We start from the raw sequence: 23,961 nt of genomic DNA on the forward strand, positions 1-23,961 counted from the left end.
TAAAAAAAAAAAAATTAAAGTAAGTAACACTGACCTCTTGCGCCATTTCTCTTTACCATTAATTAATTATAAAATAATAATATCCGCTTATTGGCGTAACATACAAAAATTTTAAAAATTTTTTCAGATAATCGTCTTCAAAGTCATTCCACCCACCACCTACACATCATTTATATGTACGAGTATATAGATAGTTGATAGTGTCTTGTGTTAATGCGTACACCTTAATTTTTATTTTTTATTATTTTTATCGAATTTTAATATTTACCTTCACCTATACATAGGTGAGTCATTCACTGATGCGGCAGTATATTATCGTATTGTTTTTACTCTTAAGTTAAGTACTTATTCGATAATAGTGAAAGCTGATAATAAAATGAAAATTATATTTGTATTTACATTAAAAAAAAAATTGTATTCTTTTTCGAGAACATGCGGTTTCCTAGGTTGGTGGTAGGTTGATGTCGTTGTAAAAGTCGTCATTATATTGGCGACGGTGACAGTCATTATAAATTGGATTAAAATCACCTTTGAGGTTTTATTATTTTTGTTTTTCTTGTCTTTCAATACTTATTGTTTTTGTATTTTTGTATTTAATTTTAATTTGATTGTGAAAGTAAATAAAAAGGAATAAGTAAGTAAAAAGAATCTTAAAAAGGCAAAGGAAAAAGAATAAAATTTTAAAAGCAATCAACATGAGGTAAATTTTTCCTTATTGACGAGTTCTCCTACAGCTTGCAGGAAATACGAAATATCAACGGCTTATTATTACATTATTAAATAAATTTATTGCCTTATTAGATATGGTAAATTTACCAGTAAATTGCATTCACCAGTAAATTTTCAGCCCGCGAGTTCTTTAGTATTTGATGTTACATATGATGAATGAATTTATTTGTCAATATTTTCGTCAATTACAATATTGTCAATTACAATATTTTCATGTGAACTGCCACAATAAAATTCTACGCCACACTATATTTTCATTTGTCAGATTTTTTGTCGAATACGCCCGTTAATAAAATTCAAAGTTTTTTTGATTAAAAAACTGTAATTGCGTTATTTTGTTTGACGAAAAATTCTGCAAATCTCTGGAATCCACTCGAAACTCATGCGTAAAAAGTATTTAAATTTTCTGCAACCTCACTTATCCCAGTTAGACCTTCTTATTTGAACATTCCCAAATTATCGAGAAAATCAAATTGAAAGGTGAATAGAAAAGCAATTTCAAATGTGCAATTTTAAATTATACTATTCATTAGATGAACATATAGCTATTATAGCAATCGCTTACGCAAATATCTCAACTAACTCAAATATCTGAACAAATAAATAAAATTGTATGCATATATGTACGTAATATTAAATATATATTTAGAATTTTCATTATTTTCGATCAGGTACCAAATACAAGCATTTAAAGAAATAATTGACTTAAAGAAAAAATCTTCATTAAGTTCTTAACTTAATGTGGAATACGCGCAAATAAAATAAATTTTGTAAATTTCTTTAAAAAGCAGCACACCCGTACTTAATTTATTGTATTGTTATATATTAAAGGAAAAAAATATCGGTAATAAGAAGCGAAATATAATTTATTTAATCTTATTAAGATAATCAGTTTATAATTAAATATCAAAACGTTTAATTTGACAACTTAAATTACTAGCACAATTGCAAATATGGTTGTGATGTAATTCTTCATGTATCCATTTTTAAATTAAATTTACCAAATAATTTTTTATACAATTGATTTTATATTATTTTTATCCAATTCGGTTTAATTAAGTATGTAGATGATACAGTAATTACAATATTCACGTTGTAACGCTCTTGTGCCAATATTCAAAATGTGCCATATTCAAAAATGTTAAATGTGCCAATGTCCAATTCCATATTCATTGGGAAATTGATATGTCGAAATTTTCTTTTATAATCAAAATATTCTGATTAATATTTGATTGAACTAAATTTGATATAAAGAAAAAACATAAATTTTTAAAGGATGTATTGGTTAGAAAAAGGACACCAATCAAATTTGTATCCAGTAATTAATTGATTTCAAATATTTCTTACCGTTATTATATTTTTTCATATAAAATATTTCAACAGAAATTATACTAAGCTTAATTTGTGTAAAACATAAATCATAAATTTCGTCAATAAACTTTTCGAAAAAAAAAATATCAAAGTTTCTACTCAAGGATAATTGAAAATTTTTTATATAGAAACAAACACCAACATTATTAAAAGTAATGAAACAAAAAATTTCAATAATTCAAAAATTTTTTTTATTGCTTTTTCTCCGTATTAAGCGTTTTGTTTTTTCTTCTATAATCACTATAAGGTGTGAAAATTTTAGAAATATATATACAGTTGGGGACCGAATTTTTCTAAACAATTGCTAGATTTTCATAATTTTATAAAGTATGTTCAGTTTTTTGATTAGTGGAAATCAAATTAGCCTCTTCACTAACAATAGTTTCTTAGAATAAAAATTTAAACACCTTCAACACTTACGTTAAATAATTTCATAGAAAGATCGTTGTTAAACTGGAAAATGTGTAATATATTAGTGTTACGAGTATATTAGACTACTATGTATAATTAAAATTATTCTTTAAAAATTTGAAAATATTATTTACCTTGCAATGAAAAAGCGGTTTGTATATTAATAGTGTTACCACAATAAATGCTAATACACATGTGTTTTGCAAATATTACTTAAAATCTTCTTCAATATTGTAAAATTGAGACTGAGATTAATAAAGCGATTTTTTCATTTCTTATTATTCCCCTAGGGCAATGTAAGTCTTCAACATAACCTCTGTAACTTTCTCGGTTTTTTGCCAGTCTCTTTATTACTGCCCGTGTTTTATTGCTTAACTCTAATCCTTTCTCCTCTCTTCTTCTCCATTTTGGTCTCCCCAAATTTCTTCGCCCATGGGGATTCCATTCCAGGGTTTGACTGATGTTACTGGGTGCCTTAGCATGTCACTAATAAAAGGATTAAATGACAATTATAGAATTTTTTAAAAATTCTTGCCGTAATCAAATTTCACAGCAAACCAATTGTATTAAACATTTTTCTTTGCCTCTTAACTTCAAGTGCCACAGTATATTGTACAAGTAATAAACATGTCTGTAACGATATAAGTTGGTTTACAAAAATTTCATGTTAACAAATTAATCAAAAAACTTACATAGTTTATTCTTTTTTAACTATTTGAGTGGGTGTGTATATAATAATTATTAAAATAATTCGATAAAATATAAAAAAGAAGAATAAAAAATTAAATTATATCAGCTAATAAAAAGAAAAAACAAAAATGAAACACAGTTGATGTTTTGTAAACGATTAAAACAACAACAACAACAAAATTTTAACTGGATGATAAATTACTTTTTAACTTTAACGAACTTATGGTAACAAAATATATACCGTTAATGGCAAGTGAATAATTTTAAGGTAGGTAAGGTCTGTTTCACTCACTTTATCATCAGACCAAATAAAGAAGAGGCAATACGAACGCAGAAACGAAAAGAAAAGTAGCAAAAATTAAAAAAAACTTTTTATTTCTTTCTATTTTTCACAATTTGTGAAAGGCGGCAGCAAATAGAATAGGCTTATAAAAATTCCGAAATATACGTTCAAGGACGAACCAAAAATAAGCTATACTTATATACCTACTTCTTTCTTATAATTTTTACGCTATTATAGCATTTTTATATTTTATAGAAGTAGAGTGAATTTTTTATTATCGAAAATGGAGAAAACACCATTTCGATTTAATTATTCTTTTGCATGAAAGCGAATTCCTACATATGTACATGCAAACATACATACAGTTCATATGTCTTTTTTTAGAAAATATTACAAATGTTTGTTATATAACTGCTATTTCCATATTATTTACAAGAATTAGGTATGTATGTTGGTAGGTCTGTGATATAATTTTATGAAAAATAAAATATTAAAATTATTTTCTCGTAATATCAAACACAAATTACCATTGGTTAACTGAAATTGGTAAAACAATAGCTATCGTTGATTTACAAGGCTTTAAAATTGCTTTTTGTTAATATTTCAGAAGTGAGAATAATTCATAATTTTCTTATAAGCTCAAGTATAGAATAGAGAAAGAACTCATCAAAAATTCATTGACCGCACTCCACCTTTCGAAACGATAGAACCAATCAGTGATTAAAATATAATGTTCAACATTGTCAGTAATTAGTTTAGAAAAGTTTTCTTACTCACATTTCACAATTCTGTGCAGTAGCATTACCAACCAACTCACAACCAAAAATTGCATTAAATTTATTTGACATGCACATTTCAAATTGAAATTCTCTTTAATTTAATTCATACGTTCTGTCAAATTTTTTCAATGTGTCAACCGAAATGTGGGCCAATTAACGATATACATGTATATCTTGATAAAGAAACTTTAACTTCCGAAATTTTAATAAGCAAATATCGTAAACAAAAATATCGTAGAATTTTGAAATCATCTTCTTAAATTTTTGAATCCTTGGATTTATTCTCAATTTTAAAGTGATCCTAGTTAAAATTAGTGTCGGTCTTCTTATGAATATTTCACTTAAATTCAATTGCTAATATAAACTTCGTTGCATGCATACTAAAAATTTCCGGAATTATTTTGTATAACAATTTCACACCAGCATCTTAAAATTCCTTATTCTTTCTATTTTGCCAATATTTGTTTTTGTTTATAGCATAACGTATTTTATGACTGTTTTTTAGCATTTTTAACTTAAATTTGTCTTTAGACAGCAATAGACTGAAAACTTTTGTAATTTCAGCATTTTATGTATACATATAAATTTTTCTCTGTAGTTTTCTTATTTATATTTATATTTCTTGTTTTTGTTTTTATCGAAAATGTAATAAAATACTTAGAAAAACAGAAAGAAACACTAAGTAGCAAAAAAATATGTCCTTTGCTATGAACTATGTAAATGTATGTAAATTGACAAGATTCTCTGCCAAATGAAATTATAATAAGCAAAAAAAATTGCAAATATCTATATATGTATAAGAATAATTTATGAAGAAGGAGTAATATTTTATTTACAATTTGTAGGAAATAAAAATACAAGCACATTTTAAAGAAAAACTTTAAGATGAAGAATTAATGACGTATACTGAAAATTTTTTGTTTTTACAAACTAACAACTTTGCTAACATGGCTATAAAAGCTTTATTTTTCACGTTATTTTATTCAATGACGGTTTAAATGTAGGGTTTTTTTGTTTTTTTCAGTATCACTGATTCATCTTTAATTTGTTTCAACATTTGTGGTATTTCATAAACATTTTGAAATTAGTGTGATTCGAATTTTTATGAAACTAAATTCAATTTTAGAAGAAGTAATGAACTACTTACTTCAATAGTTTTATCAGTTATATGACAAACACAGTAAATTTCAATAATGTAATAAAAAAATTTATGCAGTTAAAAATTTCTATTTTTCAAATTTCATCAATATGAGCAATAAAAATTTTGAAAAGGAGTAGTACATTTGAAATTCCAAAATATTCTATATGGGGCATAAGAGAATATTTTTTCAACTTTTTTCATAAGTTTAAAATTGAAACCTTTCCAAATGTACTGAAATAAATCACTAGAAATGAATTTTAATTAAGTACTTGCTACTAATTGAATATTTTTTCTCGAAAATTGCATACTTTTAGGGCTTTTTTTTATAATTGTAAACTAAAGTGAATATTTACTTTTATAAAGTGATAATAATTTTTTTTTTGTTTTAAGGCATAAATTTCTTTTTTTTTTATTTAATTAATAAATGATAATAATGTGAAGTTTCGCATGAAACAACAGACATTGTCTGTGATTTTAAAACTTTCTTTAAAAGTTTCTAACATAAATATTAATTTCAAATTGTTTTAATATTTATAATTTAATTTTTCAATATTATTTTGTTTAAAATTAAAACATACATTTTGAATCAACCTAATATCATACTCGTGCTATATCAATAATCATAATAAGAAAAAAAAAATAGATAAAATTTGTTTATCAATTTTACTCATTTCATTAGCACTATCATCGTTATATGTATACGACATTAATTGTGTTAACTTGCTACTATTATAGTACAAAAGGTACATACATACAGTGGGTGACAAGAAAAATACGACAACATACCACATTTACCCAAGAAACTACTGTACATGTACTTGCATATGAGTGTATGTGAAATATTTGATTGATATTCGCTCTTTTACATGAAATTATTACATATATTTTTTGTTAATAATGATGGTAAAACATTTTCTTACTATGGACTTTTGAAATTTGCAAAAAAAATTTACAAGAATCTCAACATACATACAAAATTTCTGCACTTCAACAAATTATTTACTAACTAATGTGACATAAATATATGAGGTGATTAATACACTCATTCAGACAGGAAAGTGTCACAAAAGTTTCTGTGTACAACTTCGTCATAGTTGGTCTTAATTACTCTTAAGCAAAAATTCAAAGATATTCGATAAAATGAAAAAAAGGAGTGTAAAATTGATTATATTTTTTTCTCGAACGCATTGCATACAATAAAGCAGGTTCTGTGATGACACCAACTAATTTTAGTTGTCGATCTGTTGGTCTACCTTTCTGTCAATCTATTTGTCTATCGCTCTATGTGTTTACGCATGTATTTCAAGTTCGACTCAACCGATTTTGATGAAATTTTATATGTGAGTTTATTTCGGCTATGTCACGGATTGATCAATTTTAATGATATGTCAGACATGGGGAATTCGGATGTTTTTGGCGGTCGATTTTACATTTTTGCGCATATTGTAAAGAGAAATAATCAACCGATTTCTTTAAATTTTATATTTAAATTCTTCTTATTAAAACAATGAACATATAAATTTTTTGGAAAGATCAGTGCTTGAAAATTGATCTGCGGGCCGATTTTACATTTTTTATCATATCAACGGAATGAATTGATGGAATTTCTTGAAATTTGATATTTGAGTTCTGATTGTTACCAAAACTAAATAGCCAACATTTCAGGGTATTCGGGTAGCACAAAGCGAAACTCTACTAATAGCCAAATTTACATTTTTTTTAGATATGTTAACTATAAGTTTACTAATGTCCTAAAAATTGTAAAGAAATATTTAAACGCTTTTTTCGAAATCTTTTCTAACACTTTGCGGTCGATTATGTGCTGCTCACATCAAATTTTGTGCTTTATTGCTTACTACAATATTCTTGTTTAGCATTTTGTCATATATAAAAATATGTGCTAGGTATTCATAAAACTTTTGAATTTCCGCAACCCTTTTTAAAACTTTTCTTTTCTTGTGTGCTACCATTCAAATATGTTAAACACGAATATGTATATATTCGCAAAATTGTACAAAATATATATGTATATTTATATATTTCATATATAGAGCAAAAATAAACACACAATATGTATGCATGTGTATTGTCGCGTATAGCGTTATTATTATTATGATTTTGCTACTATTATATTTTCTCTTCTCTTTTTCTTTTTATAAATTTTTTGTCATATTTTTTTTTTTTTGTTTTTTTTAATTCCCATAAAGTATATATTGGCTGGCACACTCATCATATAATATAAAAATATGAATATATTACGTATACATTAATACATACTTACATATATGTATGTATATAAAAATTTTAACTATTATCTTTCTTTCTAAGTAAATATACATTTTTATGTATGTTTGTCACAAAATTTCTGCACATATGTTTATACATACGTATTTATATTTATTATTAATACTTATATATTTGTATAGCAAACAAAAATAGCAAAACGAAAAAAAAAATGCTAGTTATTATCTAAAATAAAAAAAAAAAAATCGATAATAATAATAGCATTTAGTCAGTCATCAGTTTTGGTTTTAAATTTCGCGATTGCGGTCGCTTTTAACTAAATACGCTCTCCGTTTTCTTAATACATTTTTACAATTTTTAACTACTTACAAAAAAAAAAAAATAAAATAAAAAAAATCATCTTTATTCCGGGAGAAAAAAATCTCGTTACATTAATAAAAATGTCGATAACATTAAAATCGCAAAATAGTTTTTCGTTATAATAAAAACAATAGATTACCGATAATACGCCGCTGCCATTGTCGCCGCCACCATCGCTGTCGTTCCGCGGCGTGTATGCGAATATCGTAACTTGCCTAGCGGTTGAAAGTTCGAAATTAAAGTAAAAGTTTTTTTAATTTTAATTTGCAAAAAAAAAACAAAATAAAAAAGTTTTTGCAAATTGTGTAAAAATTAATAAGAATAACAAAAAAAAAAACCGTTAAACAATATTAATATGTGCATACATACATATGCATATTGCTATGTATGTATATTTAATTTGATTTCATTCATAAAAATACACTTAAACAATACAACCCAAACCACAATTGATTAGCACAATTATTATTATATATTTTATAATGCTGTGTAAATTATTCAAAAAATTTAATAATGCTCCGGCACGTTTTGTAAATACATGCATACTTAACTGTTAAAATACGAAAATTTTCTTAAAAATTTTTAATTAATATTCGATATTACCCAATTATCAAGTAATCTTACATCACTTTCAAAATAAAAACTTTACATTTAATATATTTAAGCCGCGAAAAGGCAAATTTTTACTGTTTCCAAACCAAAAGAAATTTTAAAGTTTTGCCTTCTATTATAATAAAATTTTTAAAAAATATTTGTCAGGCTGTTAAAATAATATTAAACGTTTGTTTTCCGAATGACCTACCTTTCAAAATTTGCCAAACATAATTTTTCGTTACTGTATTCCTTAGACACTATAAGCTCCATGGAACTTCTATAAACGTATCTCTTATGTCATTAATAAGCAATATTTCTCCTAAATATATGCAAAATTATATGACATAATAAGAAAATAGAACACTTTCATTACATACTAATACATTAGTAGATACATTTTTAGGTATACATCTATGTACTTACAAATTAAAGCCTTAGGCTGAAGCTATTAAATAGTTTAATTAATTGAACTTTCTGTAATTTCAATATACAATATATTTGAGGATAGCTAATTTTATTTTAAACAAAAAACTTTACGATTTTGTTAATTTATTAAAATAAAAGGAATTTTAATATGTGAAATTTTATGGCAAAAATACTTTTAGCACTACGATTAAAGAATGGTTGGGACGTGTTTAAACAAAAAAAAATAAATATTTAAATAAAGAGAACCATTCTTTTTTGGAAAACGACTCCATTTTATGCTCTTCCATATAAAGTAAAGTAAAAATTATTGTTGATCACAATATTTTAGTGTCAGTTTTACATTTTGTTTCTCTTGTTATAATTAGAAATTTTTAGTTTTCATTTGTTTTAGCAAATGACCGTGATAAAATTTCGATTCTTAAATATTTTATCGTTGAAATATTTTTTTTTTTATAATAATCGATCAATGCTGGGTATAAAATCGATATATGTACTTATGTATAAATAGCACCACATAATAGAAAAAAACTTGAAAAATTTGCGATAACAAAATAGAAAGAAAGAAAAGTAGAAATATAACAGAATTAATAAGTATAACAAAATTTATAAAGTATACAAATTATATTTGTTAATATTTATTAACATTGATATATAGAAGTATGTACATGTATAACACTTTCGTGCGAGTTCTTCTACCATTATACATATACGACATATAAAAATAAATAGTTAAAAAAAATTAAAGAAAATTTTTTTCTTTTCCAATTTTGTCACATTTTTTTAACAGTTGTTCAATTAAAACAATAAATAATGCTTATGTATATATTTGATATAATTTTTATATTCATACATACATACGTATATGCATGACATAAAGACATTTAATATGTAGATTAAAAGTAAATACATATACGTATGTAGGTACCATTATATGGAGTGTTATATAAATAAAAAATGTTACAGTGAAATTCGTTTAGAATGACCTTATCTAAGAAAAATTCAAAGGTAATCAATATTATATAATGCAACTTCGAAGCAGTGTTATCAGAATTTTTTTCTTAAAAACACTTAAATCTCTATCTTAAAATTAAGTTAAAGTAAGTAAAAGTTTTTATGGAAAATAATTTCATGTTTAGAAACAATAAAATTTAAGCAATGCTAATCATAAAGCAAAAATTAAAAGCTTTTAGCTGTTTTTCTTTGAAATGTTATAGAAATTGATATGGTCATAAACGAAAATTAGAATTCCAATTATTCCAAACTTCGCCATAAATTTTGTTAAATAACCAATTTTAAAAATTAACATCTATTATATATGCAACGTAATATTCAAAAATATATAGTAGTTTCCTAAAAATATTAAATATATATGCATATTATATATACAATATATACAATATATATTGATATGAATTAAGACAGTGTTATATTTTATAAGTTTACAAAAATACTTCAAATCTTTTATAAAACTCTTTCTTTTAACTAAAAAAATAAGTATAATAGCATTAAATATAACAGTTGAAATGAAAACAAAAAAATATTTTGAAATAAACAATACCGTATAACAGTTAATTAAGAGTGATGCATGTACATAATGTATATCAATTTTGACAATGATAGTGAATGTGACATCAGTAATACTTTTTTTTATTGTTAGCTACGTCATTTCGACGATGAAAACTGTTCCTGTTTTACATTTACATTCATACATATATACGTAGAAACTGTTATACATATTGCAATTTAAAATATTGTAATATGTATAACAATTATTTATTATTATTTTTAAGTTACAATTTATAAAAAGAATTCAGATCATTCGGTTTCATAGTTTTTTTTTCTGTTATTATTATCATTAATTAATCAGTTTAAAAGGTTGTCGACAAAAAAAAAACAGTACTAGTAGTATACGCCACAGTATGAATAATACGCTACAATTAAAGCGTATGAATTGTATTTTGTATTTAATTTTTTATTTTATTATTATTTTTTTAATACGGTCAACCTAAAACGTTTTTTCATAAAAAATTACATACATATTTAGTTACAATTAATAATAGTGATTGTATCGTCATTGTTAGCGGTTCGATGAAAAACAAATTTTATACGAAATTATTATACTCGAGTATTTTAAGTATTATATTATATAAGTATACACATGTAAATGGTTACTGCCGGAAATAAATTTTAATTAATTAATAAATTAAATAAATTTGAAATAAAATAAAAGAAAATTTGATGATATTTTTTTATAAAAGCAACTACTTATAAAATAATTAAAAAAATATTAAATTTTTTATAAAATTTTTATACTATGACTTTTCATATTTTCTATTTTCGTAAAATTTTTAATGGTTTTTAAAATAGTTTTATAACAGTTTCAATAGTTTCTTTTTTAATTTTTTTAAATTAAATATTTAAATATTATAAATAAAGTTTTACTAATTTCTTATAAAGTGCTATAATTTATTAATATTGGTTCATATGATGAAATTTATTATAGATGTGTTTAAAAAATATTGTATACACAACACATACAAAAGTTATTATCTTTAAAGTTATTTGAGAACTGATAATAGTGTGATAACACAACATTAAAAATTTATGTAAGAAATGAGAAGAGAATAAAAGAGAAAAAAGCGTGTGTCATAAAATATGTTATATTATGTATAGTAGAACTATTATATTATGTTGCTATATACGAGTACTATAGCAATTTTATTGATAACATTTTTAATAACTATTAATAACACCAATAACATTTTTATAATAATTTTGCAATTTAATGATGAAAAATTGTGTTAGAATTTTTTAAGTGCTTAGCTAATTTGTAATTTAATTGGAGATTTTGTATTGGAGTTGTTTTCTTAACCATTTCGTTTTTAGTTTTTAAATTAGTAGTTAGTTAAAATAAATAATATTTGTACAGCAGATTGCAAAACTTCGTATTGTTTTTGATATTGCCGAATTTCAGTTATACATATGTAGAAAAGCCAAATAAGATTCTCGATAAATATTTCTTTATTTCGAAAATGCGCGGTTGCAGCTATAAATTTATGTCATAGAGACACGTAATATTTGGTTCATTTACAATTTTTGCATTCTTTAATTAAAACAATAGAATAATTTTTATTTTGTTTTTAATAAATATTTCCAAATGTTGATAAATTTGTACACATTAAAATTATGCGTTTCATACAAAAGCAAAGCTATACTATTAAGTACTAATTCAAAATTCGAACTTGTCAAATGTTATTTTATTAATGAATGCACTTGTATAAGCATTTTTTTTCCAAGAAGAAAAAAATGTAATAAATTTCTTATCTTATGGAGGCGAGATTAAATGTCAAATGGTTACATACACTTTGATTGTTATCAAAAAATTAGAATACCTTAATTATCATTAAAAATAGCTTATGTTTTTATACAAGGAAATAAATCAAATTTCTATAGTATTATAAAAAAGTTCGCCATAACTGATTATTAATATTTATAGAGGGAAATTAAGTAAATATTTGCATTAACAAATAAAAGAAAAGATTATTACTTATTCAAGTTTATTTTAATTGAAAACTTATGGATTTAATAACACATGTAAATTTAAAATTATTGCACCATATAATTGGTATATAATGGTATTTGTACAAAATTTATGTCAAATTCTGTAATTTTTATAGTTTTAAAATCAGCTGCAATTTTAAATGTATTCGATTTACTAAATTTTAATACTTTAAATCAAATGCCATATAGAATGAGCTTCGATTCTGTTTAAATAAAAAAGTCATTTTTATTCATATGCCTTGTATTTTAACTTAACTCGAATATGCTGTGTTCTTTCAAGTTCTCTTTTACTCCCAATGTTACAATATTAATAACTTTAACAAAAATTCAGGACAGTTTGTGCTTCAATATATATATGTATATACTTGTAGCTATTTGGTACTTCTACTTGTTATTATTTGGCTGATGTTACTCTGCAATTATAAATTATTTTGTCTAATATTAGATTCTTAATAATTTTTCCAAATCAATTAAATTTACAAAAATTATTAAACAAATTTTATTGTTTTATTCCGTAGTTCATTTTAGTTTTGTTGCCACAAATGACAACTTTTTGTTATAATGTGGGTGTTATTTCTATATATGTATACAATAATTGTTAGTCGGTAAATAATCTTTAATCTTTTTTTGGAAAACTTCTTAAAATTCTTTCATAAACCAAAAAATGTAAGGAAAAACAAAATAATAAATTAAAAATGTTTATTTAAATTATCATCAAAATAATTAAATTAAATTGTCAATCTTCAAATCTTTAATCTTTTTAAAATAATTTTGAAGAATTGTCATAAATGTCCACTTATGAATCATAGAGCGTCATCAGCATAATAATAGTACTTTATTATTATAAACAAAATTTTATTTGAAAATTATTATAGGTTTTTAAAAAAAAAATTTATTTTTGATGATTAATTGAATAATAGTAAGGTTATCGTCAATTCATAAGCTCTTATTGTCATAAAATTTTAAATGCAAATTAAAAAAAAAAATTTAAATGAGCAATATTTTGAAGTATATGTACATTTATTTCTGTATATATGTGTATAAATAATTTATGAAACTGAAATGCTTGTAATGAAGTTATATCTACATAGTTTTTCCGGGTGTAGGGGTTTCAGTTCCAAGTGAAATTTTAGTTAAGGATTTATTTTAAGAAAAGTTTTTAACAGGAAATATAACTACTCGTAAATTATTGCACTTATCCTAAAATAAGCGAAGATTTCAAAGTCATTTAATTAATAATAGTCAACTCCTGCAATTTTGGCAGGCTTACATTAAGGTTTAACTGCTCAATCAATTAGCTTATAGTTAATAAAGTGAAGTTATTCGTTCATTGGTCGTGTAAATTCTAATTGTATACATATTATAGCTGCTTTTGGTTTGGAACAATTTTGCAAAAAAATTGTTGCTATATATTTTATTTAATAGTAAACTTCTAGTAATTTATTCATTAAGTAAATTTCCATTATTTTTACTATAAATTATTAATATTTACATACAAAACTTCCAAAATTGACCATTATAAAAAAATTTGGAACATTATTGTTAGCACAAAAGATATCTTAAAAATTATCGCCCTACTTAACCAAAAACAAATTAAAATTTGTGGCATATTTTCGATATTTCTAGCATACCTTAAAAAACTGAGTATATTCTACATGACAACACAAAATATAATATTGTTGCGTTTATTTAAACATGTATACATGTATGCACATACACATATGTATTTTTGTAAAATGTTATAGCACATTCACTTAATATTGTTTTAACCCAATAAATCTGTTTCTTTTTTTTTCAAGAATAGTGTCAATTAAATTTAAAAAAATTGTGTTTTTAATTGAATACGAAAAGAAAACCATAATAAAAATATTAGTTTACTATTGAATCCTGTCAAATTTTATTTTTTATTAATTTAAATAGAAATTTATTAGAAAATTGTATACATATGTATGTATGTATATACAATGTGCAAAAATGTGTTAGAATATGTATGAGAAATCAAAAAAAATATAAAGTGTCAAGTATATAGTTTAATTAATTCACAATATTTCATTGATTCACAATTCTTACATAAGAAATAAATACAAAAATAAAAAATATTGAAAAATTTAAATGGTTGTGTAAATTGTGAAGTATCGAAATCGATTTCGATTTATTTTCGATTTTCGATTTATATTTTCATAATTTTGCATTTTAAAAATCTTAAAAATCGTGAATGAATTCCTGAAAATTCATCGCTTTTTATGGATTGATTGTAAATAAAAATATACCTATAAAAAAATAAATGTAAATAAAAAATAATTTCAAATGAAAGAAAAGATAAAAAATAATAATAAATTTAAAGGTTAAAGAAAATGTTCTTGAAAATTTATTTTAGATTCTCTTTATAGTTTTATTTTTCCTTTTCGCATTTTCCACAATTTAAATATGTTTGTGATAAATATCAATCAATAAATAAGTGCTTTATTAGTTGTTTATATTAATAGAAAATCATTTAAAAATATTGTTAAATAAAAAAAAAATACCTTGCAATGGAATTAAGACGTACAAAATCATTGAAATCTTTACGTATTCGTAAGGTATCAAAAAGTTGTAACGCAAATTTTTTAAGTCGTCGTCGTACAATTTGTTTAAATTGTGTGCATGCAGCTGATTTCATTATACAGGTAAAAAACCAATGAAATTTTATATACATATGTACGTAATAAAATAACTTCTAAATATATATAACTACATACATACAAACGTATACGCAATAGAAAATAAAGAAATAGGAAAGTAGGGTAACACGTTCAGTTATAGTGATATTTTTGAATTTTAAATGAAAACGAAGAAAAATTTATCCAATTTAGAAATTAAAATTCATTTCCTAATGAACACTGTCACAGTGGCTTAAATCATTAATAATTGCAAATCATTAAATAAATGATTAACAATTATTTTGAATATTTTAACACCTAAATAACTTTTCAGGATCATTAATTTACCTTTCAAAATTCAAGTTATTTTAAATATGACGTCTTCCACTTTCGAATAGTATGAAAATTATATAAACACGATATGTTAAAATTGAATGGGTGAACCTAAAAAATCAATTTGTAAAGATTATATGTACTTTATTTGCATATATACAACTATTAAAACATGCACAATGCTTATAATTCATTTTTATGCTTCTCTATTGATTAAAAAGCATAAAATTTCGAAAAGTGTAAGAAAAATTTTTAATTTATTAAAAAGGATACCGAATTTTATTTATCCTTGTTTTATATTATTTATTTGGTAATTAATATTTCAAATACATATAATATATATATATATATATATATATATATAGATGTTGTTATAGAAAACTCGAAAAGAAAAAGGTTAACAAATTGAGAAAAAAAGCCTCTGTTTTAGTACGATGTTTTAAATTTTATTTATTGTTTGTTTTTTCTAAATACAGGAAATTTTCATTTATACAACATGTTTTATAAATTTGAAAAAGGGTGGCGTGTCCAAAGATAAAATTCATAAATAAAAAATTTAATAAAGCATTCACTTGAAAGTTTGATAAAAAAACAGATTGTATAATGTTCATGATGAAAAAGATGGAAGGTACCATATAGGTGGTATTATGAACTTTATTACAACACGATGTACAAAACCAAAAGAAAAACATTTGCGACTCCATAAACTGTATAATTACAAATTCTCACTGAAAATCTAATTCTAGTTGTACCTAGCAAATGTCCTTTCGTTTATTCGTCTGTTTTTAAATTACCAGTTTTTGAAAGGGTTTGATAGTTGAAAAATTGATAGTCAGATCGTATAGATAATCGATAGTCAGACAAAAAAAAATCCAAACAATACGATCATGTGGTACGCCATTAAGAAGCTCTCGAAAATCTTTTGCTGTCACTTTTGTTCCATGAAAAGGTCTCAAAGATCTGTTGAAATTTCGTTCATTGGCTTTTCTAAAAGTTGTTCTTGTAAGAGATGCCAAACTAGGTTCTGGTGAAGAACTTGAGAATGGCATTAAAAAGTACAACTTAATATGCTTTTCTGATATGTTTTAGAAATGATTTGCCGTCAGACAATACGTTTTCTGAAAGTTTCCTGAGAATTACTTAGATTCATTCAAAATTCAATAATTCATAATAAAAATGAAAAACTAAAATCAATTTAATTTTGATTTCTGATTTCATAAAAATTTTTATTTTTGATTTTCATAAAAAACGAGAATTTGGATAAAATAAGTCTATTGCAAATATCAGTAGCACTCCAAATAAATTTATTATTTAAATATTGAATTTATATTCATGCATTTTGTATTTTCATATTCATACATATAAAAAATTTTCGCCACATTTTATTTTTAATTGTTTAAATATTTCATTTTCGATATTGTGTAGGAAACAAAATTGAATTGTATTTATATTTGAATTGCATTTGCAAATTCGTTATTAGAATTTTGAAATTTTTATATTAAAATATTTTATATATTAAATTCCTAAATCTCAAGTGGCACAGAAAATATCGTTAAGTGGAGTTTTGTTTTACTAAGGTGAACTACATACGTTATGCACATCAAGCCTAAGTGATTCGAATTGAATTAAATAAAATTCAGTTCAACATTTATTGAAGTTCCGCAGTACCTACGAATAGTTTATGTGTTTGACGCAGCTACTTGTGTTAAACCTGTTATATTTAAGTAAAAGCTGATGTATAAAATTATTGGTACTATTAAGGGGTCGACATTATTTTTCTATTAAAAAAAATTTATATAAAACCATCTTCTTATTTCACATCAAATTTGGGCAAACTATGTACAACTTACTTTAATAAAATAATTTTAGAAATTTATTGTGGAGAATGTGTAACATGAGAGCGTATATTTCATTATTTAATAAGTGAATAATATTACCCTCTAGTTACTCGGATTCAACATTTCCCCTAAAATGCATTTTTTTTAAATAAACTTTATTTGTCTTATTTTTTTCCTGAAAATTTATTTTAATATAAAAATTTTATTCCTCTATTGTTTTACGAAATGGGACAAAAGAAGAACGTAAAAATTTGCTGTGTGATTTAAACAAATATTTTGTGTGTGACATGAAGTGAGATTTGGGAATTATTTAAAATGGCAGCAATATTTATTTGTTTTTTAATTTATATTCTAGTCTATGGCAATAAAAATAGAAAATCCGTACCATATTTATGTGTGCATTAATTTATTGTCAAGCTTTAGCTTATGAAAATATTTTAATAAATACGCATAAAAAATTCTATTTTATTAGATTAGAACGAAATTATTAAAAATCACAAATCAAATAAAAAAAAAATTTTTTTGAAAATATTCACGCGTTTAGTATATTGAATTTGTTGTGTGCATCTCGAAAGCAAAAATAAAAAGTTTTCGAGTTCTTTATATTTTTTAAGTTCATATTTCATATTTTTCACGGACTTTACCTATAATGCTGTAAGGATTTTTGAATATTCATTAACATGTCATCTAAAAAAATAGCGACTTGTAGAATAATTTAAAAAATTTTACTACTTCCAGCTTCAAAAAATACACTTGCTTGTTTCAGCTTCAACTCTTCAAAGCCACATATTTTTTTTAAATATTTCGAAATTACTTGCACAAATACTTTTATCATTTCATACTTTTATTCATCCTGAATAAATAGCAACTCTTGAATAATCTACAATGTATTAATAACTTGCTATTAGCTACTCACTCTCATTTACTATTTTATCTTTAAATCGAAAAAAAAACCTACTCAGTAAATCATTTCACTTTTCGAAAAGGGAAATTTTTTAAAGTCGTAAATGAATTTAGAAAATTGTCATCTCTATGAAAAAGCATAAACACAGCAAAAACAAAAATATAAAAACAGTTATAATTAGACTTCATTAACATAATTTGATTTCTCCGCCATCATTTGTGTATAAAATATTATTAATAGCAAAATTCAAAGAAATGAAGAAAACTTTATTTAAGATTGTATTTGATAATTTTTATTTTCACTATTATAACGGTAATTACTTGCTCACAACACAATAAATGCAAGCGATAGACCATTTCATTTTTAATTGTACCGTTTTTAATTTTTTCTTTGTTTTGTTTTTGTTACTAATTTTTTTTTTGTCGTTTTTTCTTTGATTTCTGCTAATAAGTGTATGAACTTAAGTATTTTTCTGTCGCTAAAATTTTTCATACTTATGTATACTACATTTAAAAAGATAATAATTAAACTATGTTTGTATGTATGTATGAATTTTTACATTACTTATGTACGTGCACATGCTTATGTACGTGTAATAAATAATACACGATAAAGTACTCATAAAATACTCATATGTATATGTAAGTAGTTAAGTACACTTTGATTAACCTATATGAATGCATGCATCTATGAACATGATGTACAGATGAGAATGGAGAAATTAATGGCTTAATTAAACCAGAATAAATTCTAGCTAACAAATATCCATAAAAGTTCCGAAGCTAAGCAAGTTAAAGCAATGCGGTGTGTGCAACTTTTTTCTCAATTAATATAGACCTATACATAACGGAAATGTATTAGGCTGATGTCAGAATTACCATTTTTCAATAACTGCTGAAAACAAAATGAAAATTTTTCAAAAAATGTAATCATTAAAATAATTCAGAATTTTTTATCCTCCAATACGTGGTCATACATAATTTTCATGTCACAAGTATATTTTGTCAAAGTTTCAGGCAAATCAGTTCAAAGGCTATTGTTTTCTAATCAATTGTACGATTTTCTTGCTCAATTGAGATTGCGATTACTTGAAGCGAAAGTCCCGTTTTGTGATTCAATACTCATTAAAAATTAAGATATTGTGATTGAATACTCATAAATTTTTAAGGGCCTAAGAATATTACTTAACGAATGTTGTATGTAAGTCGGTTAAAAGTTAAAAAAGACTTATTAATCAAAGGTTGTAACGATGAAAGAGTTAGAAAAGTTGTTATAATTAGATAAATAAATCTGTTGCAAAAACTCTTAACAAACTTGCATATGTATCAGTTTTATTCTGAACAACAGCTCATACAGTTCACACACAAATTATCGCAGAACTATAAACAATAATTCTATTATTAAACCCATATTCTCCCAAGAAATTTGAAACTATTCAATTTTTCTCTAATGTAGAACTTGATATTTTATGTGATGACGCGCGTTTGCACATGTTATGTCTCTATTGTTTTCGTGCAAATTTACTATTAACTTATGAAGCTGTAATTTTTCTTTAAATCAAAAATATAACAGTTTATCTAAAAGTTAATAGGTTTAATAATATTGTAACGATGTACTGGGGCATATATGTAAATACATAAATATACAAACACATTCGTAAGACTACTTGGAATATCGACTTTTTATTCTGTAATTTTAATGGTTGCACATAATACATGAACTAACTACATGTGCATAAGTGAAAAAAAAGCAACAATTCAACCAACGCGTTGTTCACTTTTCGAATTGTTTTAATAAAAAGAAAATTCTCTTATAAAAAATTTACCATAGTAATTTTTTCTTTTTTATAAAATTTTCATAAATTTTATAATCGTAGTCGTCTTTTTTATTTTTTCAGTTTAGTTATCTTTCAGAAAAAACAAAATAAGTACAAAAATTATATTTATAAAAAATTAAATGATGTCTCTGCATAAAAATTCGCCTACAATCAGTTTTAATCGACTTGAAAGCGGCAACTTTTACTTCACACACCGAAACCGAACATTCTTTCAAGTTTTTCACATTTTCAGCTTAATTTTATTATTTTTATTATTTGCTCTGAATTTTTTCTATAATATTAATGTTTTGTTTTTTTTTTCTTTTTATATTTGTAGGGCGATTATATAAAACACCCAGTGTTATATGAATTAAGTCACAAATATGGTTTCACAGATAATTTACCAGAGAGTGCATTACCAAATCGTTTAGAAGAAATTAAAGAAGCTATAAGACGTGAAATACGTAAAGAATTAAAAATAAAAGAAGGAGCTGAAAAATTACGTGAAGTAGCAAAAGATCGTCGTTCATTATCAGATGTTGCATCAATTGTTAAAAAAAGTAATACCAAATTAGCTGAATTAAAGTCTGAATTACATGAATTGGAAAGTCAAATTTTATTAACACAAGGAAATACTGTTACAAGTAATAATGGACCTGGTAAGTAATTTATATTGTATATGAATATTTTTTTATATCCTTTTCTTTATTCTTATTGTTTCTCTTAATTATTCAATAATTAAAATTTGGGTGTGTTACAATAAAAAAATTGTTTTAAAAGAAAGTATAAAATGAATATATGAGCATGTATAGCAACATATAGTAGAAAAGAAATCGAAATCTCTTAATGTTTTAGAATTTTGGTAAATCTGATAATTTTTAGCCATAGTATTGATGAGAATTATACTTTTTGTTTAAAATATCTGAATTTTAATTTAAATTTAATTATTAGATTTCGAAAAAAATCATAAAATTTATACGCCTGCTGTACATGTAAGAAAAATTTCAATAATTCAAACTAAACTCGTCTTAATCGAAAATTTGAACGAATTGAGCTCTTGAATTGTATAAGAATTTCACTTTTTTCACTGTAATAATATAACACTTCTTCAATTGCGTTCACATAATTTTGCAATATAACAATTTTAATTGATTTTCAAGGAAAAATGCATGAAAATCATGATATAACAAAAGAATGTATCTATAATTTCCGGAATTAAAAAAAAACAAAATTCCCATTAAACTCAATTAAAAATTATTTATGATATATATTAACATTTAAACATTCTTATCTATTTATACACTTTACATACATTTTATATGACATTTATTACATTTAAAATGCGTATATTTAAACATTTATGCATTTATAAGCTCTAGTTTTTAAGATGTATAACTAAATTTATATCTGATTTTTAAGTTTGAATTCTAAGTTGGAATGGAATTCAAGTTTCTCGGTTAATATAGAAACTGTTTACGGAAATAAAATCGAAACAGAGCTTTGTATACAATTAAATACCATAAAAATATATACACATACATATGTGTTATATACAAAATGATTTGTAAATAAACTAATTTATTTAAAATTTATGCTGACTACTTTGAACATTATGTGTTAACGCAGTGGAGAAACATCTGTATTAAAAAATATTCTGATTATCTTAAATATATTCCACAAATTAATTTAGAATATTTATTTTAAAGACTTTAGAATTTTAATGTATTGATTACTTTTCATGTGTCTCAATTTAATTTGAAACTATTAATTAGACAATAGTAATATTGTCTTCTATCATACAATATTTGTTTCATACATGTATGAGAAACAAGATCTATCAACTATATTTAGAATATTTTTCACATGTTTGTTTTGAGAATTTGAAATATATCATATAGGATCACCAATTACGGTGAAAATGTTAGTGATTACGGAACTAAAATTTGTCCTGAAATTTGGCTAGATGTGCCAGATGTTTTGAACTAGTAATTAAAATTCATTATCATTCTCACGATCAAATTTTCAATTAATATTAAATATAATTTAATAAGTGAAATTTAATCAAAATATTTCCCCACATTGTTATCATTCATGTATATATTTGCTTTCTTTTTAATTAATATTGAGCTAGTTTTTATAAACTTAAAAATAAATATAACATTATAATATATACTTATATTATATGTATATAGAGAATAGGTAGCGCTTCAAGTTTATTATAATTTTGTGTTGGCGTATTTATAATTTCCATATAAAATGTTTGATTGCATTTAAATATTCATGAAGTAATTCATGAAAGATCGAATTGAACATCAATATGAGAGAATATTTCCTGTTTACTCTGTACATACTTATTTAAATATTATAATTAAAACTGTTATATTAAAATATTTAACTCTAGTTTTTTTTCTGCTCACTCATTGTATTTATGTATGTATATGTTGTGAGTGAATAGCAAATATTTATAATTTCGAAAAGTTCTCCCACAATTAATTAAAAGTGAAAATAGATGAACATAATCGAAAAATTCTCATCATTTTTAATTTTTTTGTTTTTAGTTTTACTTTCACCGATTTCAGAAAAAATAATTACATTACCTAATTAACATTAAAATAAAAAGTGAAGTAATTATACCAAAAAATTTTAAATAATTAGAATATAATTTTATTTACTATAAGCAATTATAATTTTATTCTTGAGTTGAACGACATTATTAAAATATTTTCAAGTTTATTTTTATTAGCATTCAAATAGATTCAAAACTATATAAAAGTAATTCTAATAACAATATTGTAACAGTAGCGAAATCTATCATAATTAAGTGATTCATCTTTACTCCAATTTGTACTGACAAATTAAATTTTATTTTCTTTTTAGAAAATTTTTCAAAATTAATCTGATCTAAAAAGTTTAAATATGTGCTGAAATATAATGTACATTAGTTTGTGTGTGCCCTGTGAGTCTTAGATAAAAAAAATAGAGTCAAAGCATCTATGTATGTATATTTACAAATGGGTATCAGATTTTGTTTACCCAACTATGTAGAACAGTAACATTGTAATATCAAAAAATAATTATCATTCAGTTTTCCCTTCTCTTCAACACAATAACAACAACAACAACAATTAAAAACAAATATAGTAGGTGAAAGAAAAGAAATGAAAAGTTTGGAATATGAAATTAATGAATTTTTGATTTTCTTTTTTTTTAAATAATAATAATGATGACAGTACAGTAGTTGTGATGGCATAGCGCTAATGATGATAACAAGTAGGTTTTTTTTTTACATTCACTCGTAATTTTCTTGCTTTATACCTTGAGAATTTTCTAAGTCTCAGTAACTTTACTTTTGCTTTTATTTTTTTATATTGTCTAATTAGTAATTATTATTTAAAGAAAATAATAATAAAAATAAACTTTCTTCTTTTCTTTTCTTAATTTTATATGGGCACAGAATTTGTTTTGACTGATACTGACACTTTATTATAATAGTATTGTAAGAAGATGTGGTACTTTCAGAGTGCATGAATTATTTTACTGATTTCTCGAGTGTTTTATGTTTTATCTATCATTCTTATTATTTGTAATAATATGTAAGCAATTCAGTCCGTCATAAAAGCATATGTGGTTTGGACGTCGAACTCTACTACATGTTTATTAATACACAAATATTTTGAGAAAGAAGAGTATAGTGTCCCCGGAAAATGTAATTTTAACTTATTAAAACAAATTTGTTAAGAATTGTTCTCCTGCGAAAATACATATTATATGTTAATTACTGGCGCCCTTGAGAGAAGTCAAAGCAAAATGACAGTTTTGTTTCTTTGCTGTGTTACTTTTCG

The 23,961-nt window shown here is 23.8% G+C and overlaps 1 protein-coding gene across 10 annotated transcripts in view; it reads left to right on the top strand.

Moving 5' to 3' along the window:
* LOC129610990 (serine/threonine-protein kinase N) overlaps positions 1 to 23,961 on the top strand; it is a 137,797-nt gene that overhangs the window by 48,823 nt on the left and 65,013 nt on the right. For 4 of the 10 annotated variants that reach the window (XM_055523866.1, XM_055523870.1, XM_055523868.1 and 1 more), the window contains exon 4: positions 20,457 to 20,778. In XM_055523866.1, the coding sequence (XP_055379841.1) occupies positions 20,457 to 20,778 (322 nt within the window). Of the gene's footprint in view, positions 1 to 15,010; positions 15,256 to 20,456; positions 20,779 to 23,961 lie in introns of those variants that run through there. The other 6 variants (XM_055523864.1, XM_055523865.1, XM_055523871.1 and 3 more) reach the window with 4 other exon arrangements.

The sequence above is a fragment of the Condylostylus longicornis genome, unplaced genomic scaffold (assembly GCF_029603195.1).
Source record: "Condylostylus longicornis isolate FDR11 unplaced genomic scaffold, ASM2960319v2 ptg000048l, whole genome shotgun sequence".
Taxonomy (NCBI): Eukaryota; Metazoa; Arthropoda; class Insecta; order Diptera; family Dolichopodidae; genus Condylostylus; species Condylostylus longicornis.